Source organism: Pieris brassicae, chromosome 5 (assembly GCF_905147105.1).
Source record: "Pieris brassicae chromosome 5, ilPieBrab1.1, whole genome shotgun sequence".
Lineage (NCBI taxonomy): Eukaryota > Metazoa > Arthropoda > Insecta > Lepidoptera > Pieridae > Pieris > Pieris brassicae.
In genome coordinates this window covers 9,035,750-9,057,500 of record NC_059669.1, presented here as the reverse complement: position 1 = coordinate 9,057,500, position 21,751 = coordinate 9,035,750, and the positions used below count along the sequence as shown (strand labels likewise).

The following is a 21,751-nucleotide window of genomic DNA, read 5'->3' as shown; positions in this document are numbered from 1 at the left end:
TTCTGTGCGAGTGTAGAGATCTGATAGGAACATTGAATGTTATGAGTTCGAGAAGATCTGATCTAGTTCATGTTGTAATAATTGTAGTTTATAGAATAGGAGGAAAACGGCCAGGAGGCTCACCTGATGTTAAGTGATAGCGCCCATGGACAATCAATAACAGATGACTCGCGTTGCCGGCCTTGTAAGAATTGGTACGCTCTTTCCTTAAAGGATCCTAAGTCACATTGGTTCTGAAAGATTTCTCTACCAAAAACACTCGCACAACGTTGCACAACAACTAATGACTTCAGATAGTCATTAAACCATATGTTGAATGCGGATCTAAACCTAAACATTAATTCATCATAAAAATTTGTTTTGTTTTTGATAACAATTTTAGGATGTCGTCAAATCAACGTATGATATTGTTTTGATAACACTTGTTTGGCACGCGAATTCAATTTTATTACACGGATACGCCAAGGTTAATTAGTTAATAAAACCCCCTAATCCTTATTAGTGAGTCATATATCCGGAAATATACAGTAAAATTTATGGAACAACGTATTTAATTTCATTTAAGTTTATTTTTCATTGAAGTTAACATTTCCTTCTGAAAGTCGATGTTCAACCTATCCTCACCAAGAAAATGTCGAAAATTTTGATTTAAATTCTCGAAAATATTTGCACTGAATTATAACCCCAAGCGACTAAAATAAAGAACTTAAAAATCACTCTTAGGAGAGTTTCTTGAATGTTCCTCTCGCCCGTTCTCGCTTGACCTTGATTTGAGAACTGGTAGTAGATACTTACGATTATAAATAAATACATTTTGATTTAAATCTATCATAATAAAGGTAAAATGAGAGTCATACCCAATACGTACCGATTTGGCATAAATCAATCTATACAGTTGGAACGAAAGAAATAGTTTCTTCCTGGTGTGTGGAAAGAGATGATTTTCGTAATTCGTCGAAAATTTCTATTGTCTAAAAAGAATACAACAGTTTATGCAATATTGAAAAAAAAAACAAAGCAGTAGCGCTACAACCTTTTTAAGGTTTGGGCCTCAGATTTCTGTATCTGTTTCACGATCATTTGAAAATCGAATAGGCAAGTAGGTGATCAGCCTTCTGTGCCTTACGCACGCCGACTTTTTGGGTCTAAGGCAAGCCGGTTTCCTCACGATGTTTTCCTTCACCGTTCGAGCGAATGTTAAATGCGCACATAGCAAGAAGTACACTGGTGCACAGCCGGGGATCGAACCTACGACCTTAGGGATGAGAGTCGCACGCTGAAGCCACTAGGCCAACACTGCTCACTACAATGGAATATTACTTTGTTATCAAAAAATATTTATTTTTGTGTAATACTAAAGACTTTATACTTATACACACAAGATATGTCGGATTATGAGTTACATTAATAAACTTGTGTAAATATTTTTAATTTATAATATTTACGTATATTTCATATTAAGTATTTCCAAATATAATATTCTTGTTACAATATTACGCTTCTGAAAGAGCTTCATATTGACAATACTTCATAGAACGTCGATTGGGATAATATATAAATAATGTATGATGAATGCACCTGTAAGTATACCATAACTACTGATTTAAAGAAGCATAGGTCATTGACCTCCATTCAGTTTCCAATAGTAAACTATAATCATATAAAATGTATCAGCAATGTTGAAGGGCACTGAATTTAAATATTACTTACCGTATTATTTAATCAATGGCAAGTATTAGATTATACCGCGTTTGTTATTATACTTTCTAGTGATAAAGCACAAAGAACTGGATATGTTATCTAATGATACGGTTATCAGTCGTTCAGACGTTCTGACGCTAGTCTTGATTTAAATCATGATGATCTCAGGTGCGCGCCGCACGTCCACTGGACTAAGCGGAGATGTCTGCGGAAATCATATTCAACAATTTAACGAGGTAATTATTTTATTATACTCTAAAATAAGCGGGCGCACTTGAATGATTTAAATTAATGCATTTTTTAAGGAATATTCTAGGCGTTTCACGATTAGCAGTATTTATATATTTTTAAAGATTGTTAATAAAATTTAATTATATATGTATACGCTCTTATTCATAAAAAAAAATTGGACATATTGCACCGTTTTAGCCGAAGGAATAGGTTTTATCAACGGGATATTGTCTAAACTCTAGGTAAAACCAATATATATAACAACTAAATTATACGATAATTTATAGAATTGTGAACAATTCCATAAAAACTGTGTAAAATCGATTTGTAATGATGAATAATAATTCTATGAATTTAATGGCACTGCGCTTTATATGTGAATTAATTTACTAGTAAAATTTAGGTTTTAGTGATTCCATTAATATTGTTTTAGTTTTAATATCAATGCTGTTGATTCGTGACCTCACCAGTAATAAATATAATTTATTATCAGTTAATAAAAAACGATAATTGACGAGAGTTTTCAGAAATTGCTTAGATTTCCTTCAAGAATTCCATTTAATTTCTGAAAACGTAACACCCGTTTTGGAATTTTTTTTGTTCTTTTTATGATCTACAATTTATAAAAGAAATACTTATTTAACTGCAGTATAAAGTATATCTGCAAAGACATGTTACAATGGTTATAAATAATTCATGACGAATATTAATTGATTGCATTTCAAGTCACAAGACTGCATTTTTGTTTTCCTTATCGATTGAGTTTCATTTATTTTTATATTCTAACTACAAGTAAATGTAATAAGCTTTAAATCGAGCTTATCCACTTTTTAATTGTTATTGTATGTCGATTCCTTGTATTTATTTTTTGACCGGTTTTAAGTGCTTGCTGGATAAAATTGCGTGATTACTTCGCGTCAATGTATAAAAGGAACAATCTGTGATAGTAGTCGAACAGGTAGGTTCGACTCCAACCAGGGTAGACAGTCCCTCGATCTGCCGTGGACGTGTGTGCGTCCGTGTACAGATAGGGCGCACACTAGGCACGGCAATACCTAACATTGATTCGTGGTTCGCGAGTCGTCTCAGTCGCCAATGCGCAACGCTAGTAGAAGCAAGTGTTCGTGTGTTCTACGCTGTATTTTTATTTTATTTTATGCATACCCCAGCTTTGCAATTGAAAACCAGTTTCGTATTGCGTATGTATTCTTTTGAGATATCGAGGAGTGTTGCTTTTTAAGTGTGTCAAAACGTACATCACTCTACCTAGTTTTGTTCTCGTGTTGTAATATTCTGTGTCAGTAGCAGACTCGCAGTGTTTAGTGCTTTTGATAGAACGTACCATTTTGTCGCGAAGCTGTTCCAATTTGGGATTTCACCACGAGCGGGCTCAAGGAAATTTATTGTCACGTATGTTTCTTAGTATACGTCATTCATTTTATACATTCACATTTATGTTCTTATAAGAAATAATTTGTATGAAGGGCGGATAAAATATCGGCGGAAGGGCGTTTTTCATATACTGTTATATGAATAAGCTATAAACGTGTTGAACTCCACCAAATTTGTAGCGTTCATGGTCACTGCGTCACGCGTTTGATTCTGATACGTTACAAATACCTACTTATGATATCATAAACACTCAAACAATGAAATATTTTATTTTCAGTAACACACTGATCATAGTAATTCTATAGATTTTTTTAGTGAAATGTCACAATGATCTGAATGGCATTCTGTCTTTTGTTTTTCTTTTTTTTTCTTTTGTTGTTTGGTTGTTTGTTGCTGTTAAGTTCAACAACCTTTTACCTTATTACCTTTGCTATAGAATATAGACATACTCTTTAACTTCTGAAAGTTCTATATATACAAAAATTTATCTTATCTTAATCAAATTGTTACGTTATTTAAATCGCTGTTAATCTCCAAGGTTACAATTTGCGTAAATGTTTACTTCTTTTAATAGTATTCTCAATTTAGTTTTAGCATCTGCTAATTCCTCTACACTGTTCACAAAAGCCCCGATTTTGAATGTACAACCGGATGTCAGATTTGCGTTACATTACTGAAGACAATTTCCCAACAAAATTGTTTTTTATAATAATAAAGCAGTAAAATGTTTTACCTTATAATAACCCTGAAATGTAGCGGAAGTAATGAAGGGAACTGATAAGTTTTTATATTTCATACAGGTCTGATCTATAAGAATCGGACGTGTCTTATAAAAGGTATAATAGCGGACCAACTAAGTTTAAGAAACTTTAGTTGTGTATTTGTCTCTTGATCCATTATTATTTCGATTCTGTACTTATTATTTCCAGGCAGCTTAAGTCAATATTATCAGAATTCCGACCTATAAATGGGCTAAAATTGCGACTGAGTGGTTACTGTTGTGTCACAAGAGCATAGTTGGCAAAAGATGATTCGATGAGACCCAAGAAATTGGTGGAGGCAAGCATTTAGGAAGAAATACACGCATAACAAAATTATAACTATAATCCTTTTGTCTTCAAGTAACATAACAAAAAGTATATGTATAAACTTTTATTTGTAGCAATGTATATAGTTTAAAATTGTTGCAATAGCGGCTTTGTTTATTATTATAAAGTCAATATTATGAATATTGCACAGAAATTCTTACGCAAGTGAAAGTGCGAACGCACCGCTACAGGCAACAATGATGGTATGTAGATGTCGTAAGCCATGGTCGGGCTCTAGAAAGCTTGGAATATTCCGTTAGGCCTAAGTTATCCTACATCCTTGCAAGAAATGGAGACATACTTAGATTTAGATTTGATGAATGGTGTTTATGTTGTCCTGATAAAACTTATAGATTTATTTGTTTTGGTATTTTTACTAACATAAGTTCATGGATTGATATATGAAATTCTCGTGTTTATTAACAAACTACTCTGAAACGGCGTTACGACGCGATGTTGATTTTTATAAAAATATATGTATATTCAGTAGATTTTTGAGAATAGGTCGTAAACTATTTTTTATATATAGGGTGAACCACCCTACTTAATTTTATTTATTTAAAAATTCATATACCTTAATTTACACCCTTCTACCACTAACCCCATTGTGACAATAATGTATACTTTAATGCCTTATGGCAACACAAATTCTCCCATGGCAGCTGGTGGAAATGGGATTTAAGTAATGTATGCGGAATACTAAATAACGCACTGTTGTACTAGATTTTTATGATGTTATTATCATTGTATTCATTTATAAGTTTTATTATCCAATTGGAACAGTTTATGGTAACTATTTTGTCCCACGATAGTGTTATTTAACATAACGTTTTCAATTTTATTCAATTGTTTGGCCAAACAATGTGACCTCTCTTTGGTAAGCTGAAACTTGTTTGACTTTGTGTTTTATTTCAATTTTGCGAGACGTGACTTGGTAACAATGACCGCTAGTGTAATGTTATCGCTAACTAACGAACTGTTATTCGTTAATTTTTATGGTTCTTTAATAGGTAGATCTACTAAAATTGTAACTAATTTAAGAGATGTTATCATAATATGTATAGTGACATTTTGTACGTTTTTTTCATTCTAGCAGGAAAGATATTTTATAGGTGGATGATATTTTTGGTAACATAATAACGATGATTGAGTTTACCTTTGATTGAGAATTTCAGCATACATAAAAACTAATAAGAATCTTAAATAATAAATATAACATCTGGTCGGTATTCAATATTAAGAGAATCAAAAACCATGACACCAGTGTTGCATTACTTTTAGAAGCAAGTCTGTTTTAAATTGATGTTATCGCATGCCAGACAAGCGGTTACCATGCGAGAAATAAGACGTGGGCGTACGCGTCGCTCAAACTAATTATTTATTGCTAGCCACCAATATGCAATTGGTTTTTTCCTCCATATGTCAAGCTCAAGGTCTCTACGATTTGTCTTTTGTTTGTAAGTTAAATGTTAACATGATCTCATCTTCATTCTAATCGGCACGCAGCTACAACGCTATTATTGTAAGACGTATTTACACATGTGGCTGTAGACTGTTTTTATTTAACTGTTATTAAAATATTTGTATGGTTATGATTGTTTGGAATTAATTCTGCTCGACTACGAAATTTTAGTGGGAACTTTCAAGATTTTGGTTATTTTATTCAGAGCCCACAGAGCAACTTAAATATGAGTAGGATTGATGGCCATACATGGCTGTTGGTAAGTTGGCCATCATATAAAACAATCCACTTAAGATTCTTTCTTCATTGAATTAGTGGTATAATTCAATGAAGAAAAAAAAAACTATAATAAATATATCACATTTTTGAATTTATGATTGTGTACGGGTGAATCCCCGTATTAGCTCATTGGTCATTTACAATCAATTAAGTATACTATTCTATCTGTGGTTTTCTATGAATGTAAATGATGAGTCATTTGGCATCAGAAATATTTCATAGGCAATGTGTTCAGAAATATGCTTTCATATGAATATGAAATTTCAATTGCATCGTTTTCTTTATAAGAATTTACCGTACTAGCTATCATTTATAGAAAGCCGTCAGTTTATTTATAGGTTCAAACTAGGCTGCTTTGCTAGATATATGAAATTTATTTTAAATGGAAGTTATTATAAGACCTGTTATTTTTGATATTGCAACGATTTACGTTTGAAAAAATAATTTAGTGTCATTGAATTTAAAAATATCTGGCGCCAAAGATTCCAAAGCGTTCACACGAGCTTTGTGTAACCTATATTCCAAAATACTATTGTTTTGATATTTACTTTATCCCAAGTTATTTTGGGATTTAAATTTCGAACATAAAGCTCACATTTAATGGCTTCGTATTATCACCTCATGGGTGATAAAATTTTGCTGTTTACAAATAATTCTATGTTGCCGTGATAAGATTGCTTGCAATTAATTTAGATTAGCGCTAAAATATAAGCAGTGCTCACTCAGGTGTAATAATTGCTCGGCAGGTACGAAATTGTCAGCGCATCGTTTATTTTTGCGGTTTGCGCAGGTCACGATTCGATATCTCATGTTAGTAGCATGCCTTGTTTCCTGACCTACTGACCTGATGTCAACCTATTTCGGTTCACTCTCATTGCATTGCGTAGATGCATAAAGGATACGTAAATTTAGTGTCGCCATTCTACTAACTTCTAGTAATATGATAAACAGTTATAATTATTTGGGGATTCAACTTTTGATGTTCGAAAGTAATGACGTTTCTTATTTGCAAAACAGATTCATATCATGGTAAGCTAAAGGCCTGATCCCGACACGTATTGGGGATTGAAACTACGAAATATGCTGTGGCTATTATTATAATAATAAAATTGTCATTAATACAAGCAATTTAAGTACATTATAGTAATGAGTTTAGAAAGTATGTAGTTGAAGATCTGTAGCATATGATATTGCAAATTGTTGATTGAACCAATTTTCATCTCTAGTACTAAAATAAGTCTTGAGAAATCATGACAAATGGCAAAAGTCAACGTGTTGAAAACCTTGGAAATAACTTGTAAGATATCGGTTCATTGTCGGGTTTGAAGGGAATTTCTTTAAATAAATGTAGTACCTTCCAGCAGTTTGGCAATGTTCACGAAGCCTTTGAATGTAAAAGTATTGAGGTCATAATGTATTCCATTGTATTGTAATATTGTAGGTATTTCAATTTATAACTATTCAAATGGTAGGTAATTCGGAATTTATTCTCGAATGATCAGTAAATGCAAGGAGGTTATATATACGTTCACTTAATAGTTCAACACCTCCTTGAACCAGATAAATTTGAAGTAAACTTCTCGAGATTGATCTCTTTGTTTTGCAATGAAAAGATGCTATTTTATACAATAACAAGTGGTGTTATTGTAATAAAGCATGAATGCTATTGTTTAAACTAATAGTTCTCTTTAATTTGTGTATGTCATGTATATGTGTATGGTCTATGGACTCTATTTATACAGTAGGTATTTTTCTGTATTCAGTTTCATTGGTGTTATGTGATGTTCCCATAAAGCACTCTTTCCGTTTTATTGTGTTCAAGAGAAGTCTATGTCTATGTGATTTACAAATAGAAACAATTATTTTGCCAAGTAGGCCTTGTTCTTGGTGACGGAGATGTCTTAAAATCCATCATATATTTAATTTAAGTCACCTCTCAATTTCGTCGAAACGGTTTTGCAAATGAAAACTTTCTTTTTAAAACGGATGCTGCCATTGCCAAGGCAAAATTTGTTCCAAATTACGTGTATTTATTTCATTGGTGTAGTTTTTGCTACAAGTAATGACGTATAACATTCGTGTCGCTTCTTGGTTCGCGGAGATGCAGTCAGGTGAATGGGCGGGGATACCGTCACGTAAATAAACTTTTCGCTCAGCTACGCTTCTAAAATTGGTGACGCCAAATCGGTAGCGTTTGTACCACGCCATCGTTGCGCCTCCCGCGCTCTTTCAACGTCACAGGCGTAGATAATACGTCAATACGCTATGTAATACGAATCGTTTGTGCAAGCCGTTGGCTAACATATATTGAAATTATTGAAGTAAACAGCTTAACGTCAACGAATGTAAATAACAATCTATTTGGGGCCTGGCATATTTATATCGCTTTCTATTTTCATACCGACAATATTGGAATCTCGTGATTGTTTGCACATTACAAAGTCCAATGTGAAGCATAACCTGTCCCAGCCCTTTCTAGATTGATCCAGATGTCCTTGTCTGACAAAGTTGTATGAAGAAAAGGATTTTTATTAAATGCACGGTCAGTAACCTAATAGCAGGACGGTCAGCAGCCAATCAGGCCGGTTCCCTGACCTGACTGCACGAAGACCCCGTCGAACTAGTTTTGTGCAGTCTTAAACACTTTACCGATATCTTTGACTCGTGCCTTTCCCATATTAATAACATTTCGAAAGTTCAGTGGCTTGCGACATTATTATCGTATGAATAATGCTTCTGTTGTAAGTTTATACTAGACTTACATCAGACAATGTTATTGTGTTATTTTTACGTGAATAAATAATGAATAATTGTGTCGAAGTCATAATGTTTAAGACATATTTATCGTTTATAAATTAGTAATACGACTCGCCTACTCGTGCCCACTTTCTTATGCTACTTTTTTGTCTTAAATATTGTTACGAGCTAGGGGATCGGATAGAAAATGCCGTAGATTACTTCAAAGGTTTATTTCTTGATAAATCAATGAGGAATTTATGGGCACAAATTAATTGCAGAGATGCACTAATTGCACGCAAAAACACAGTCACTAATTACTTCACTTATGCACACTTCACACTGTACTTTATCACTTGTATTCACTTTATCGCTTCGGTGTTCCTCTCGTGTAATCGCATTCAAAACTAAAGGCGACTAGTCGCGTTTCGGCTCGCTTATATATCCCTGGGAATAATTCTAAACAATATTCGAGAACTTTCTAGGCGGGCTTGCTACTGAATAGCGATTGCACAGTTCTAGAACGTCCGCACTCTTTGTCTCTTTCGCACGTTGCTCCGTCCTTGTCGTACGGTGTTCTAGAGTGCTCAGTCTAGTTTCGAGAAATTTCTGATCTTCTCTCTCTCTCTCTCGTATCATTTCGTCCTTGTCTCACACCTAGAATATTCGGTTTAGAATATTCCTTCATCAAAGGGGTATACCTAGGCCTGAAAACGCCTGAAAACGGGTCTCCTGAAAACTGCACCAATCGACTACACATGTTCTGAAACTGACTGAAAAAAGGTTTCAGCTTCCTGAAAACTAGGGTAACATTATGGAAATTACAATTTTCTAATATGTGATTGACCCTCTCCTGAAACGGTCAGAAATCATATTACAGCCTGCTGAAAAGCTCTCTAAGTAGTGGAAAAACCTAGAAACATTGTAGTCGACCCGTCTTCGTAACAATATTTAAGTTCGACGTATGCTCTCGTTGACACTTTTCGACTACTTTTCCCCATGACAATCATTTATCGTTAAGGCGGTGTTTGTATGAAACGTTTTTATTCGACTTAGCAAATCCGACTACCACGAAGAAGACTTTTCAATGTACAACGCATTATGTTTATCAGGGACAATTTCAATATTGGTTTGATAAGAACTGTATATATGAGTAATAGTTCATATTAGATATTTATTCTAATATCTTTAATACACTGCGTATTGCGTATTCAACTAGACTAAATAATAAAAACACGTGATCGTTATTTTCTTTCCACAAACAGTATGAGTCATTTAATTGAATTTTTTATTAACAACATGTTCTTAGAAATTGGTTTAGTTTGAATTTTCTCATAAAAGCGATAAACATCTTAATAAACCATAATAATCAAATTTAAAAATAGCTAGTCGTATTTAAATCAAGTCTTAGGTAAACTCGATATAAGGTTGCAGTAACCTTCGATCGGAGCGATTTTATGAATTTTATATTTGAATGATACATCTTTACAATATTTTAAACCTCTTTTTTCGATTACATTTTTACCTTTTTTATCTTTGTATTTAGTTTTTGGCTATAATTGTGTTAGTTGTAAGCATACACAAACAAAAACTTAAGCGATAATTTCATATGAAAACGAAATCGTGTTTTTGTATATTCTTTACCAAAATTATAATAAGGACGTGTACTCTGATTGACAGCGATGACATCTTGGTTAATTAATTGTCAGTGTAGCTGCCGAGGTCATTGAGTTACTTGGTATTTTGCCCAGTAGATTTACGAATAAAAATTCTTAGTTTTTCATGTTTATCCTCATGTTGAAACTCGTTTTAGTCTATGGTAAATAATTAAATTTGTTTTTAAACCCGTCATTTTTCATTCGCATTGTGCTGTGACATTTCTCCGTTATGCCTTGGCTTTGAGGAAGGTTATTGTTGTGTCGTAAGGTATCGTATCCAGGACTTGTCTTGATCTCAAACATGTGTGAACCACTAAGCTATGGAAGCCGTAAATAACAAATATTGTTATGTAAATATTTCGGTTGACAAGTTGAATGTCTTAAATGTGTGTTATGTAAATATTATAGTAATTACTGTATACCAACGATAAATAAGGGAATTTTGAGTAAATTTATATAAGACTGTTTGATTAATGCGTCCTTCTTTACCGGGTCAAGGAAAATACTAAATCTTTTAGTACATTGCTCTGTGTTTAGGAATGTAGATGATACATAATATTATTTAAGATGATACAGTGTATCTATAAGGGTAAATATTTTAGAAACGTTTTTATATTGATCTAATTTATTGTTTTCGAATCCATTTTATTTATCTCATGACCTGCTAGTCTCACCAACATAAATTTAAAGTACATGAAATAAGTCTGCATAATACATTATGTAAGAATTAGTCAAATTTTATTGGACTATAAGAGGATATTTGTTATAGGTGGACAGTGGCGGCGGTGGCTCCACCGAAGTAATGGTGTACTCTCTTGGCTGGGGCATGGGCGAGCCGGAGCGGCGAAGCGAGCGCAAGCGAACGCAGCCGCCCGCCTCAGCACACACGCTGTCACCAGACGATGGCCATGAGGTGGATGTTCTGCCTCTACACAATCAAGTAAGTACATATTTTTTTGTCAATGGGTTATATATAACGGGTCGAGAATTTCTTAGTAAGGCATATTTTGGTCAGGAAACTGATACATAAGATTAATAAATTACAAAATATCAACAAAATTAGCTACGTCAAGTCAGTCATAATATGACAGCACATCAGAAACTTATCGAGAAGCTCCTCCGAGCTTCAGACTGTCTTTGAAAATCGTATCGTAAGGGAAGGTTCGCTTTGAAAGCTTTACGGAAGTGATCTGTCACTCCTAAGAAGAGTGTTAATCAAAGAGTATGAACACCATGCATATGCGAACTAGCGTCTTTATTGTAAGCGACGGGTATAGGTTAGATCAGTGTCTCTCAACGTGGTGCCCACGCCATATAGTGGGGCAATTTGATTGTAAAGAGAAAAATTATTAAAAATGGATTTTTCATTTATGTGGATTATGAATTTCAGTTTTGCAATATATATTTTTATTTTTTCCTATCTAAGTGTTATTTTTTAAAAATTATGGATGTTACTGAGGGGTGGGGCCTAAGAATATTAGAAGGCTAACGTAGGGCATGTCAAAAAAAAAAAGGTTGTGATAACTTAAGGTTAGTCGCTCATTTTATAATCTAGCTACGAAATGTTCTTCTAAGACACTAATAGCGATGTACATGTTATTTCAAAACCAGTTTTTGTTTGTTCCGGAATCGACTGTGTGATCGTTGTGTAAGTTTCCTAGCTAATTATTTCTTAACGTACATAAACTAATAATAATATATCACAGTAACTATTTCAAAAATGTTATTCAGACTTCGGAACAGTAGCTTGAGGTGTTGATCTGAATCGTTAAAAGAAGTTTCGACTGCGCGCTTTGGATTTTTCCATTCAAATAAAAATACACGTGTATTTTGTTCTACAGTACCAGTGTTGAGCAATATCAATGCCGTTTATATAGCTGTATGAGATATGTAATAGAATTACGATACGAATGTCCTAGACCGTATATATTCTTATAGCTTTACCAAATATAATGTATTTTCTCATTAAATTTTAAGTCAAATACCACTTATAAATAGGAGTCCATTTTTAAACCTTATCAATTTTCGTTTAAGTCGACCTATCGGAAAATGATTTTGATTTTGACAAACTGGCCCACAGATAATTCAAGCACAGATTATATATTTTCTGTTATTGTATAAACTTTCTTCTTTCTCGTGGTCAGCGAGAGATTAAATTATGTAGTATGTTTTCTGTGCATCTGTGGCTTGTAGACTTACGTGATTCTTTGAATATATATTGACTGTATCCGCAATCTTGTGAAGTATGAATATATAAAAACAATGGATGCTTACGGCGGTGTGTGACAAATGCGGGAAAAATTCTAACGCTGAACGAATTGAATATTAATTGTCTTGTTATTTCTTGAGAACAAAGAATTCTTTGTTAGCTATAGATTCTACAAGTATTGTCCTATTGTTAACTTCGCTTATTTGTCGATAGTGTAAAAAACAAATTCCTTACACGTTTAAATATATAAAATAATGTCAATGGCGCTACAACGTTTTTAGGTCCGGGCCTCAGATTTCTATATCTGTTTCATGATCATTTGTTAATCGAATAGACAAGTAGGTGATCAGCCTTCTGTGCCTGACGTACGCCGTTGACTTTTTGCGTCTAAGGCAAGCCGGTTTCCTCAAAATGTTTTCCTTCACCATTCGAGCTAATGTTAAATGCGCACATAGAAAGAAAATCCAGTGGTGCACAGCCGGGGATCGAACCTACGACCTCAGGGATTAGAGTCGAACGCTGAAGCCACTCGGCCAACACTGCTCAAACCATAGACAACTTACACGTTTAAACCATAGACAACTTACACGTTTAAACCATAGACAATATAGAACTGTGCTCACATAACCACTGGTTTTTTTTAAAAATAATCATATAGCTTATATAAGTTAAACCCAGACATTGACGAGGGTAAATCCCGTACGGCTCATAGTTGGTACGCGCTAAGCCCGCGCGTCAATATGTTTCCTTTTTGAAAGTCACCCTTACCCAGTAAATGTATTTACGATTCATTGATCTATAAATGGCATCAATGCATATTAATTTTGTAGTAGAAGTACCTTATATATTCTAAATATAAAATTAAACTAATTAGATGTTTATTAAATAAAGTATAAAACGTGAACAAATTAAGTTAAATCTACCTTTTAAAACCTATTAGCATTATTTATTTTCTAGTTAGGATTTCTCATAATAATCGCTTTACTTCACTAATCTACTTACGCGTTTATGACGTGCGTATACTTAGAACTGAATTATATAGTTACGATAATAATTATCATGTATTTTTTAAAATATTTATTATGTATACTTGTGTACTTTGTAGGACGTTTATCCCCATTATTATTATATTACTCAAGGTATGTTAGGTTTTTGTGATTAAGTATTTTTATATTATTGAAAACTCTATAACTCGTCTGGTCTCCAATGTATTTAACCCATTCAGCGAGGCTAGAGAAGGTGCAAAAAAAGTTGTGTTATGGGAGGGCACCGCTTTTTATATATATTTTTTTGTATCTATGTCAATCTATAGCATGTGTTTGTCCTAATTATCTGGTCCTAATAAAAAAAACTCTACGAATAATGTTATAATTAATCTGTTTTTTGTAATTTATCAAATTTTTAAAAAGTCAAGAATCATCTATTCATATAGGTAACACAACGTACATTTATGAACGTAAAAAAAAGAAAAAGAAATATACCTTAAATGCTTCTAATTTTGCATTTACTGCCAATTCTCAAATCAAGGGAGGAGCAGGAGAAGGAGGAGGGAACGGAAGAGGAGAACTGGCAATAAATCCTCGTGAAAACTCTTAAAGTGAAAACATAAGGTTTTTAGTTAGTGCAATACACCTGTAGCGAGAGGTTGCTGGGTCCAAAAAATGATAAATGAAAAATATGAACATTTAAAATTTTTTTAATGAATCATAGCGTTGTTATTTAGTATTAAAAACGTGAGAGCTAAGTCTCCAACAACGTTTTAAAGACAAAGGCGATAGAGATGCCCAACGAGTACAGACACACATTTTCCCACAGAAAAAAAATTGTGACCAAACTGCGTTAAACGAGACTATCGCTGGACGGAGAGTAGTCCGTCCAGAAGAAAAGACACCGTTTGGTTTTAGTGGGTAGGGTACAATCGCGGTGGGCCCTCCTTAGCACTATGCATTATGTTTCACGAAAAATAAGGTATTAAAAAAGTCCGCGGGGAGAAATGTATGACTATAAGTCGCAATAACTGTTTATTTAAGAGAAGGCAGTAACCACAATCACTCACGCGCAGATCTGATCTATGTATGTGATGTTTGAATCCAAACATCGTCATCAACTGCCCCGAATAAAAAGGATTGATTATTGATGAATATGAATTAAAAACAATAAATTGCTATTGATCATTCATTCACTATAATTAACTCTACTTAACACAATACCATATAGATTTCTCGATACAAAATTGAATTAAAGCACATTAGTTTGGAAGAGAAATAGCGATTTTATTAAATACTTACTGTATATTTTATGAATTTTTTTATTAAAAATCATTTGGCGTTTACTATATTTTTGTTCCGCGAAACACTGTATCGTCCGTCTCGTCGCACGCGAACTTCAGGCATACATTTGTTTCACTGAAATCATGTATTTTGTAAGCCTAATGCGCGCTCTCAATATGTACGTACGTATGTGTTGTTAAATATCATTGTTGCGAATACCGAATGACTGTTAGAATAAAATGTTAGGCATTTAAAGGCTTGTCTATTTCAAATGAGTAATTAAAATGCCTTGAAAGCCTTGGACATTACTATTTATTTTGTATGACTGCATTGCTTTGTATAATGTATTTTTGTAGGTTTTTAAAATCTAGTCAAATAGTTTATGGTGGGTGTGGAATGTTATTCAATTAGCTGGGCCAATTTTATTAGATAGGTTTATCACATAAACCCGTACTCTGTAGCAAGTAAAACAATTATTAACAGTTAGACGATTATGCTTAAACTATGACGTTTATCTCTGAGGTCGTAGGTTCTATACCCTATTGTGTACCAATGGACTTTCACACCACCACTGGTATACAACCATTGACTTACGTTACGTAATGAGAATCGTTCAACGCGGACCCAGATTCCTGGTCTGGGACTATTTTTATTACACAAATTCGCTTGATGTACTAACAACTACAAAGCCAACTCTAGATTCATAGTGCGGAACTAAGTGGAACGAGTCCGTATTTTTAATTATTTCTAACGGTTTATTTTCTTATTCACATGCCAATTTCATTCTATTTATTCAAGAGATTTTTTTATTACTTTCATGTCTCTCGTACTGTTTCAAAATCTAGTAGTCTTATAGTACTGATTTGTAATAAAATAATTGCGCAGCTAGCCATAGCCAGTGTTCCCTAGGCATATGTATGCAGTAAAACCCGTTATTACGTTTTCGTACTCAGGCAAATACTAGTATTAAATATGTGTTTTTGTAATGTTTTTCTTTAAATAACCGCCAGTATTCAAAAGGATCGTTGGTTGTTGAGGTAATATTGCTAACAACAAATGTGTCATATTAAATCTAACGCAAGTAGCACTAGATTATAGATTACGTCTAACAATAATATGCAACGCAATATTTTGATTCGTAGATTTTGGAAGTTATTTATTTACAATGTATTAGTATTTTTATCCGATTGTGAGGTGATCCACACCGTACTGCTTAGTACGAGGTGTTTTCGACCACACAGGTCAATGCCATCTGAGTGTATTTCGACCCTCGCTTTATTCGATCCAATGCGCTATTTGCTATATCCATCCCACTCAATCCCTATTAAATTAAATGAGATGGAATTAAAAAAATCTTGTTTGATGAGTTTTGCAGTATTGTGTTTATTTGTACTCCTTGCCCTATGGCAATAAGTCTGTATATACTTTATTACTTGTTAGTTTATACTTATGCATATTAAAGCGTTAATCCGCTGAAGTACTTTGATATCGAAATAGGAACTTCTAAGAAATACAATGACGACTTTTGAGCTCATTATACTGTAAAAAAATCCAATAAAATTGTTATTTTTTGAACCAAGTTTTGACCAATTGAACGCTAGTTTGGGTGAGGTTAATCGTTGTAGTTAAGGGGTCTATAAAGAACTGTTATACATGGCGGGTATAAAATAATTAGAACATAGATATATGTGGCACGTTTTTTACGATAAAAATTATCGGATAAGATAATAATATCTCCTGAAAAGCTCTGTAAGCCACGTGTGCCTGTTGGTCAATAATGTATGATATTGCGTCACCCGGAATTTGTACGATTATTCTGTGATCATAAAATCCTCTTTATAATTATGCTGCATATAAATATTCTTTTACCGATATAAATTTGTAAATTACATCGAGACGAGTTGTGTAAAAATTGACAATTTTAATAAATATCTCCTAAATCTCTGACACTATCAACATTTTTATATGTTGAGTTCATAGTAGCGATTTTGTATCTTCTGTATTTAACATTCAACATTATATATTTTTATTCATTTTGAGATTATCGCATTGGTATCGCATTACTGTGTTTATTTTTGTGAATAAATTAATTGATAAAAAATATTTCCATAAACTCATTTCATTTTTAAGTTAGAGTATATTTACTCCGTTACTGTGTTACTGTAAAGCCTTATATAAAGACATAGCCTAGTAGCTTTGTTATATGACTAACGAAACAACTCACTAAGTAACTGACAAGGAATTGCTTCATACATTACATAATCACGGAAGGTCTATAGTTAATAGAGGCCTATTTGCTTTTAGAACTTCGTTAATTTTAACATTTCCCAATGTATTGATTCATTTTATCTAATTATTGCTACGTGTGTTCGATTTCCTATATGTTTAACAGCAAACAGATTTATGATTATATTGTTAATTTGTCCTTATGTAAAAATCGTAATCTTTCAGGTTGGCGGTCACACGAGACTGCTAGTTCTCAACGACAGTACAGTGATCAAACCGCTCAATATCAGAGAACTGCATTTCTACCAGAACATTCCTGAAGACATCCAAGGCTTTGTCCCCAGATATAAAGGTGAGAATTACAACTTTGCAAGTTTGAGTTAGTTTTGCCCTAACGGGCAGCTTGCTTTACTGTTTCGCTGGATGCGTCATTTCATTCATTTGCCTCATTTTTTTTAATGCAATTACCGTGTTGTTTTTTTTTAGCATAAACTGTCTAATGTTATTACTGAGCAGTAAGGAAGTTTTATATTTGAAATATTGTTTACACACCGTGTAGTGATTTCATTCATATTTACGTCATGGAAAACGAGTGGTCCGATGAACGCATGATTGTTTCTTTATATTTTTTATCTTATCATTCTATCGGCACACTCTAAAGTTTGCCGGTGCGTATGTACACTTGGGACTTGTGTTTTTAACTTTCCTTATTGCTCTATTATCGTGACCATCATAAACAAAATATGAATAACGTGAAAGTGTGACGCCTGAGAGGTAAAACGCAAACCCGCCGACCGCAATCATTCTAGATATTACGATTTTACGAAACTATATATAGTCCATTTTCACCATAAAGCATAGAATTAGAAAGTCATCGCGTGCGAAAAGGCACGTAGCTAACACGCAGTTTTCCGTGCATTTTGACTTTCAAGAGCGGATACGTCCTCATTATTTACTTGAGTTTTATCTGTGTGGCGCTGTGCATTATACAGATATTAGATATCGTAATCGTTGTTTATGTTGATAAACTTATAACCATGGAAATTTTCTACACTTATACTGGTTATGTTGAACAATTGGCTCAGTGTAATGTGAACGTTAAGGATTTAACGCCATTGCACCTTGCGGTGGAATTGAACGGCCTCGATTGCATTAGGGCTGAGCCGAGTGCTCGCGGGTGGCGGGTTTGAACGCAAGAGCGCGAGCGGGAGCGGGAAAGGGTCAGGAACACAATATTAGTTTCCTTGTTGTCGCAAGGGTCGCGGCACTGCGGCGGGCGGAGCGACGCCGGAGGCTCATCGCACAACCGCCCTCTATTAGCGCCCTAGCGGTAATTTTACATTGTGGGTTTGTAAACCTTTACTTAAAGCCTACACGACACGTTACAATCACGTCTTCATATACTTTTGACAGATACACAACAATTGAGCAGACAATTAACATTGCTGTGTCTCATATAAACAAAATACAGGAACACACCACAAAAGATATACAAACCCTTTTAACTTACGTTACCCGATTAAACTTTCACGTTTCATTAAATTAACGCTCGCAAGTTGCACGATAGTAAGTAAATATTGCATTTATTATACTACAATTTGTTGTCAAATTGATCTGCCATAAGTTCCATTAATACTGGCAGAATTTAAACAGTTTGAGATTAAACAGTGATAAGTTAATTTGAAAATAAAAAAAAATTGTCACGAGAATAGCTTATTTGTCATACAACGTATGCAATTGTGTATAGCACATACTTATGAGTAAGCTGTTTGTTGCAGGCGTGATGCAGGCATCTCACATGGGTGGAACGAAATTGGAAAAGCGCTACTCGCCGTGTTTCCGCGACGAGAACGGGCGCAAGCAGTCGCTGACGGGCAAGCGCAAGCGCGACGATGTGTTCAAGTGCGTATCCGGCGAAGCCGCGTGCACTCGCGCCGCACCCTCCTCGACACTTGTCATGTGTCCTTTATCATATTTCAGAATCTTTGACGTACGCCGGCCCGGGGTCGACGTCGCCATTTATTCATACTTACATGACTATCCCACTAATGAGCGATGCACGAGCACTCACAACGCGAGCCCTGTGTGACTTGCATCGTGGAATCGTGGTAATGATATTTAATTGCAATGTAACAATATACCGATAACGACTGCACTTGTGTTTCAATGATTAGCTCCTTGGTTTTCCATGATGGTTAAAGGCGATCGCTCATTGTGGCCTTTCTTTTTCTTGCAGATTTAGAGTCCATCGGAACGGCAACGCCAGCGAGGTGCTCAAGAGTATTGCGCATATGGACAATTCAAATAAACAATGTGAGTTGACTCTTTGTGATTCATTGTTCGCGGCATAGGTTATTTGGAATTAGTAATTACGGCATATCTGATACACGAGATAAGATACGAACGATCTGATTGATACGAAATAAATTTTCCGTTGGTTATTTTTTACTAATTTATTTTGTGTTTATACAGAATTTTTTAGTTTTATAAGGGATTATGTAAGGAGTTTTGAACAGTTTGCATTAATTCTTTTCATAGCAAGTGTTTAATATAGAGCGAAAATAAAATCTTCTATTACCTCAAGCACCCCTATGACCCAGGAACCGTACAATGCACATACTACTGACACGACAGTTCCGTGTTGGATTACGAAATAAGTACAGTCGACTGTCGATAATATGAATATTAATTAAATAAAATCAATGTTGATTTGTCCCATCGCAAATTAGAAGTTGAATGAAGGTATCTTGCCAACAAACGATAATTTGAAAAATTCAAAATCATTTATTCATATAGGTATAATGTACACTTATGGATGTCAAAAATATATGTGAAATGCTTCTAATTTTACATTAACTGAAATCAACGCCGTGGAACGGACGGTAAAAACTCTTAATAAACTCTTCGCCATAAACTCTTCGGCAATAAACTCTTCGCCACTCTTTTTAATCGCCAAGTTTTTTGTTTTACACAACGTTTGTAAGGAGCTGCAACCATTACACCATATTTCACATGACATCTCCAGTCTACGTCCAGGCTTCCCAACTCTATAATTTAAAGTGTTTATCATTTGTTGTATAATTGTATTTTTAAATTTTTTTGGACATTGATAGTCTGAATTCGCTCACTCAAAAACCAGATTACGGACTTCGGAATAAAGAATTGTGAATAATTATTTTATTGTATTTAATTATTAATACAAATAAATAGTAAATAACAAATTTTGATCAAATTCTTATTTACTATTCCCTATTCTTAATAATTAATAATATAATTAGAGGTAATTTTGACCTCTTGGTAATTTGAATTTATCACTTGATTTCCTAATTATCGAGAGTCGACTGTATAACCGATTTTTTCTAGCACTATATTTATATTTTATTAAAACAATTATACAGATACTATTATATAGGTACGTAGGTAGCTAATCCTAATTAAAGTAATGACTTACGAAGACCCGCTTGAAGATATCAAATTACACAACAACTCCAATAGGCGATGTTCCTTTGAGAACTTTTTAGGTTAATTAGAAGTAAATTTTTGCGTAGGACCATCTAAAAATGGCAATATCTTGCAGATTTTCTCATGATGGAGAACATAACGTCTTCGTATCGGCGGCCGTGCGTGCTCGATCTAAAAATGGGCACGCGGCAACACGGCGACGATGCGAGCGCTGAGAAACGGACGAAGCAGATCGCTAAATGCGCGGCTAGTACGTCCGGCTCGCTCGGAGTTCGACTTTGTGGGATGCAGGTGTGTTGACGACCTATTTGAACACATTGCTATTCTTTTCTTCATTTCGCAATATCTAAATAGATTAAAATTAATTAGAATACAATGATTACGGTAATTAGTAAAGGATGTAAATTGGGATGGGGAGATTTTCTTAGTTTTATAGGCACGGCTATTACCTAAAGACCGCCTGATCAGCACTTTAAAGGTTAACCTTTTGTATTATAAGAAATCTATTGCGTATTTATGATGCTACATTTATGATTACTAATATTGGTAAAATAAAATAGTTAAAAGAGAGATATTCTCTTCTTTATAAGCATTCGAATTGTGCAAAACTGAACACTTGCTGATATAAAATATAATTAGCTTATAAAGAACATGTAGTACATACATATTGTTCTCTGATGATTACATCATCGAGATAGTACTGTGTAACATTTAATGACTAGTCTATGTACCCTATATGTGCCCTTTCCTTTTACATAATAATGCTCTGACGCAGATAAAACTATTGTCATTATCTTTAATGGGGAAACACATATGAAATGAGTTAAGCTTCTCATTATTTTTAAATAAATAAAACCTAACTTAAATTGATGTATTCATTAAACTAAAAAAAACAGAAATTGGATCAAGAAAAACACTTTTTGAACGGATTGTAGCTATGTATTATTATATAATACTTACTTACTTATAATTATTTACATAGTTTTCTTAACGTGTAAAAGCTATGTTAACAAAAGACAATATTAGAAATTGGATCT

At 34.0% G+C, this 21,751-nt stretch overlaps 1 protein-coding gene across 5 annotated transcripts in view; it reads left to right on the top strand.

Moving 5' to 3' along the window:
* Window positions 1-21,751, top strand: part of LOC123709231 (inositol hexakisphosphate kinase 3) — a 38,688-nt gene that overhangs the window by 13,902 nt on the left and 3,035 nt on the right. The window contains exons 2-7 of one of the 5 annotated variants that reach the window (XM_045660365.1): window positions 1,870-1,937; window positions 11,317-11,487; window positions 17,478-17,604; window positions 19,031-19,154; window positions 19,489-19,565; window positions 20,830-21,005. In XM_045660365.1, the coding sequence (XP_045516321.1) occupies window positions 11,350-11,487; window positions 17,478-17,604; window positions 19,031-19,154; window positions 19,489-19,565; window positions 20,830-21,005 (642 nt within the window). In that variant the 5' untranslated portion in view covers window positions 1,870-1,937; window positions 11,317-11,349. Of the gene's footprint in view, window positions 1-1,869; window positions 1,938-3,007; window positions 3,343-11,316; window positions 11,488-17,477; window positions 17,605-18,509; window positions 18,596-19,030; window positions 19,155-19,488; window positions 19,566-20,829; window positions 21,006-21,751 lie in introns of those variants that run through there. The other 4 variants (XM_045660367.1, XM_045660364.1, XM_045660366.1 and 1 more) reach the window with 4 other exon arrangements.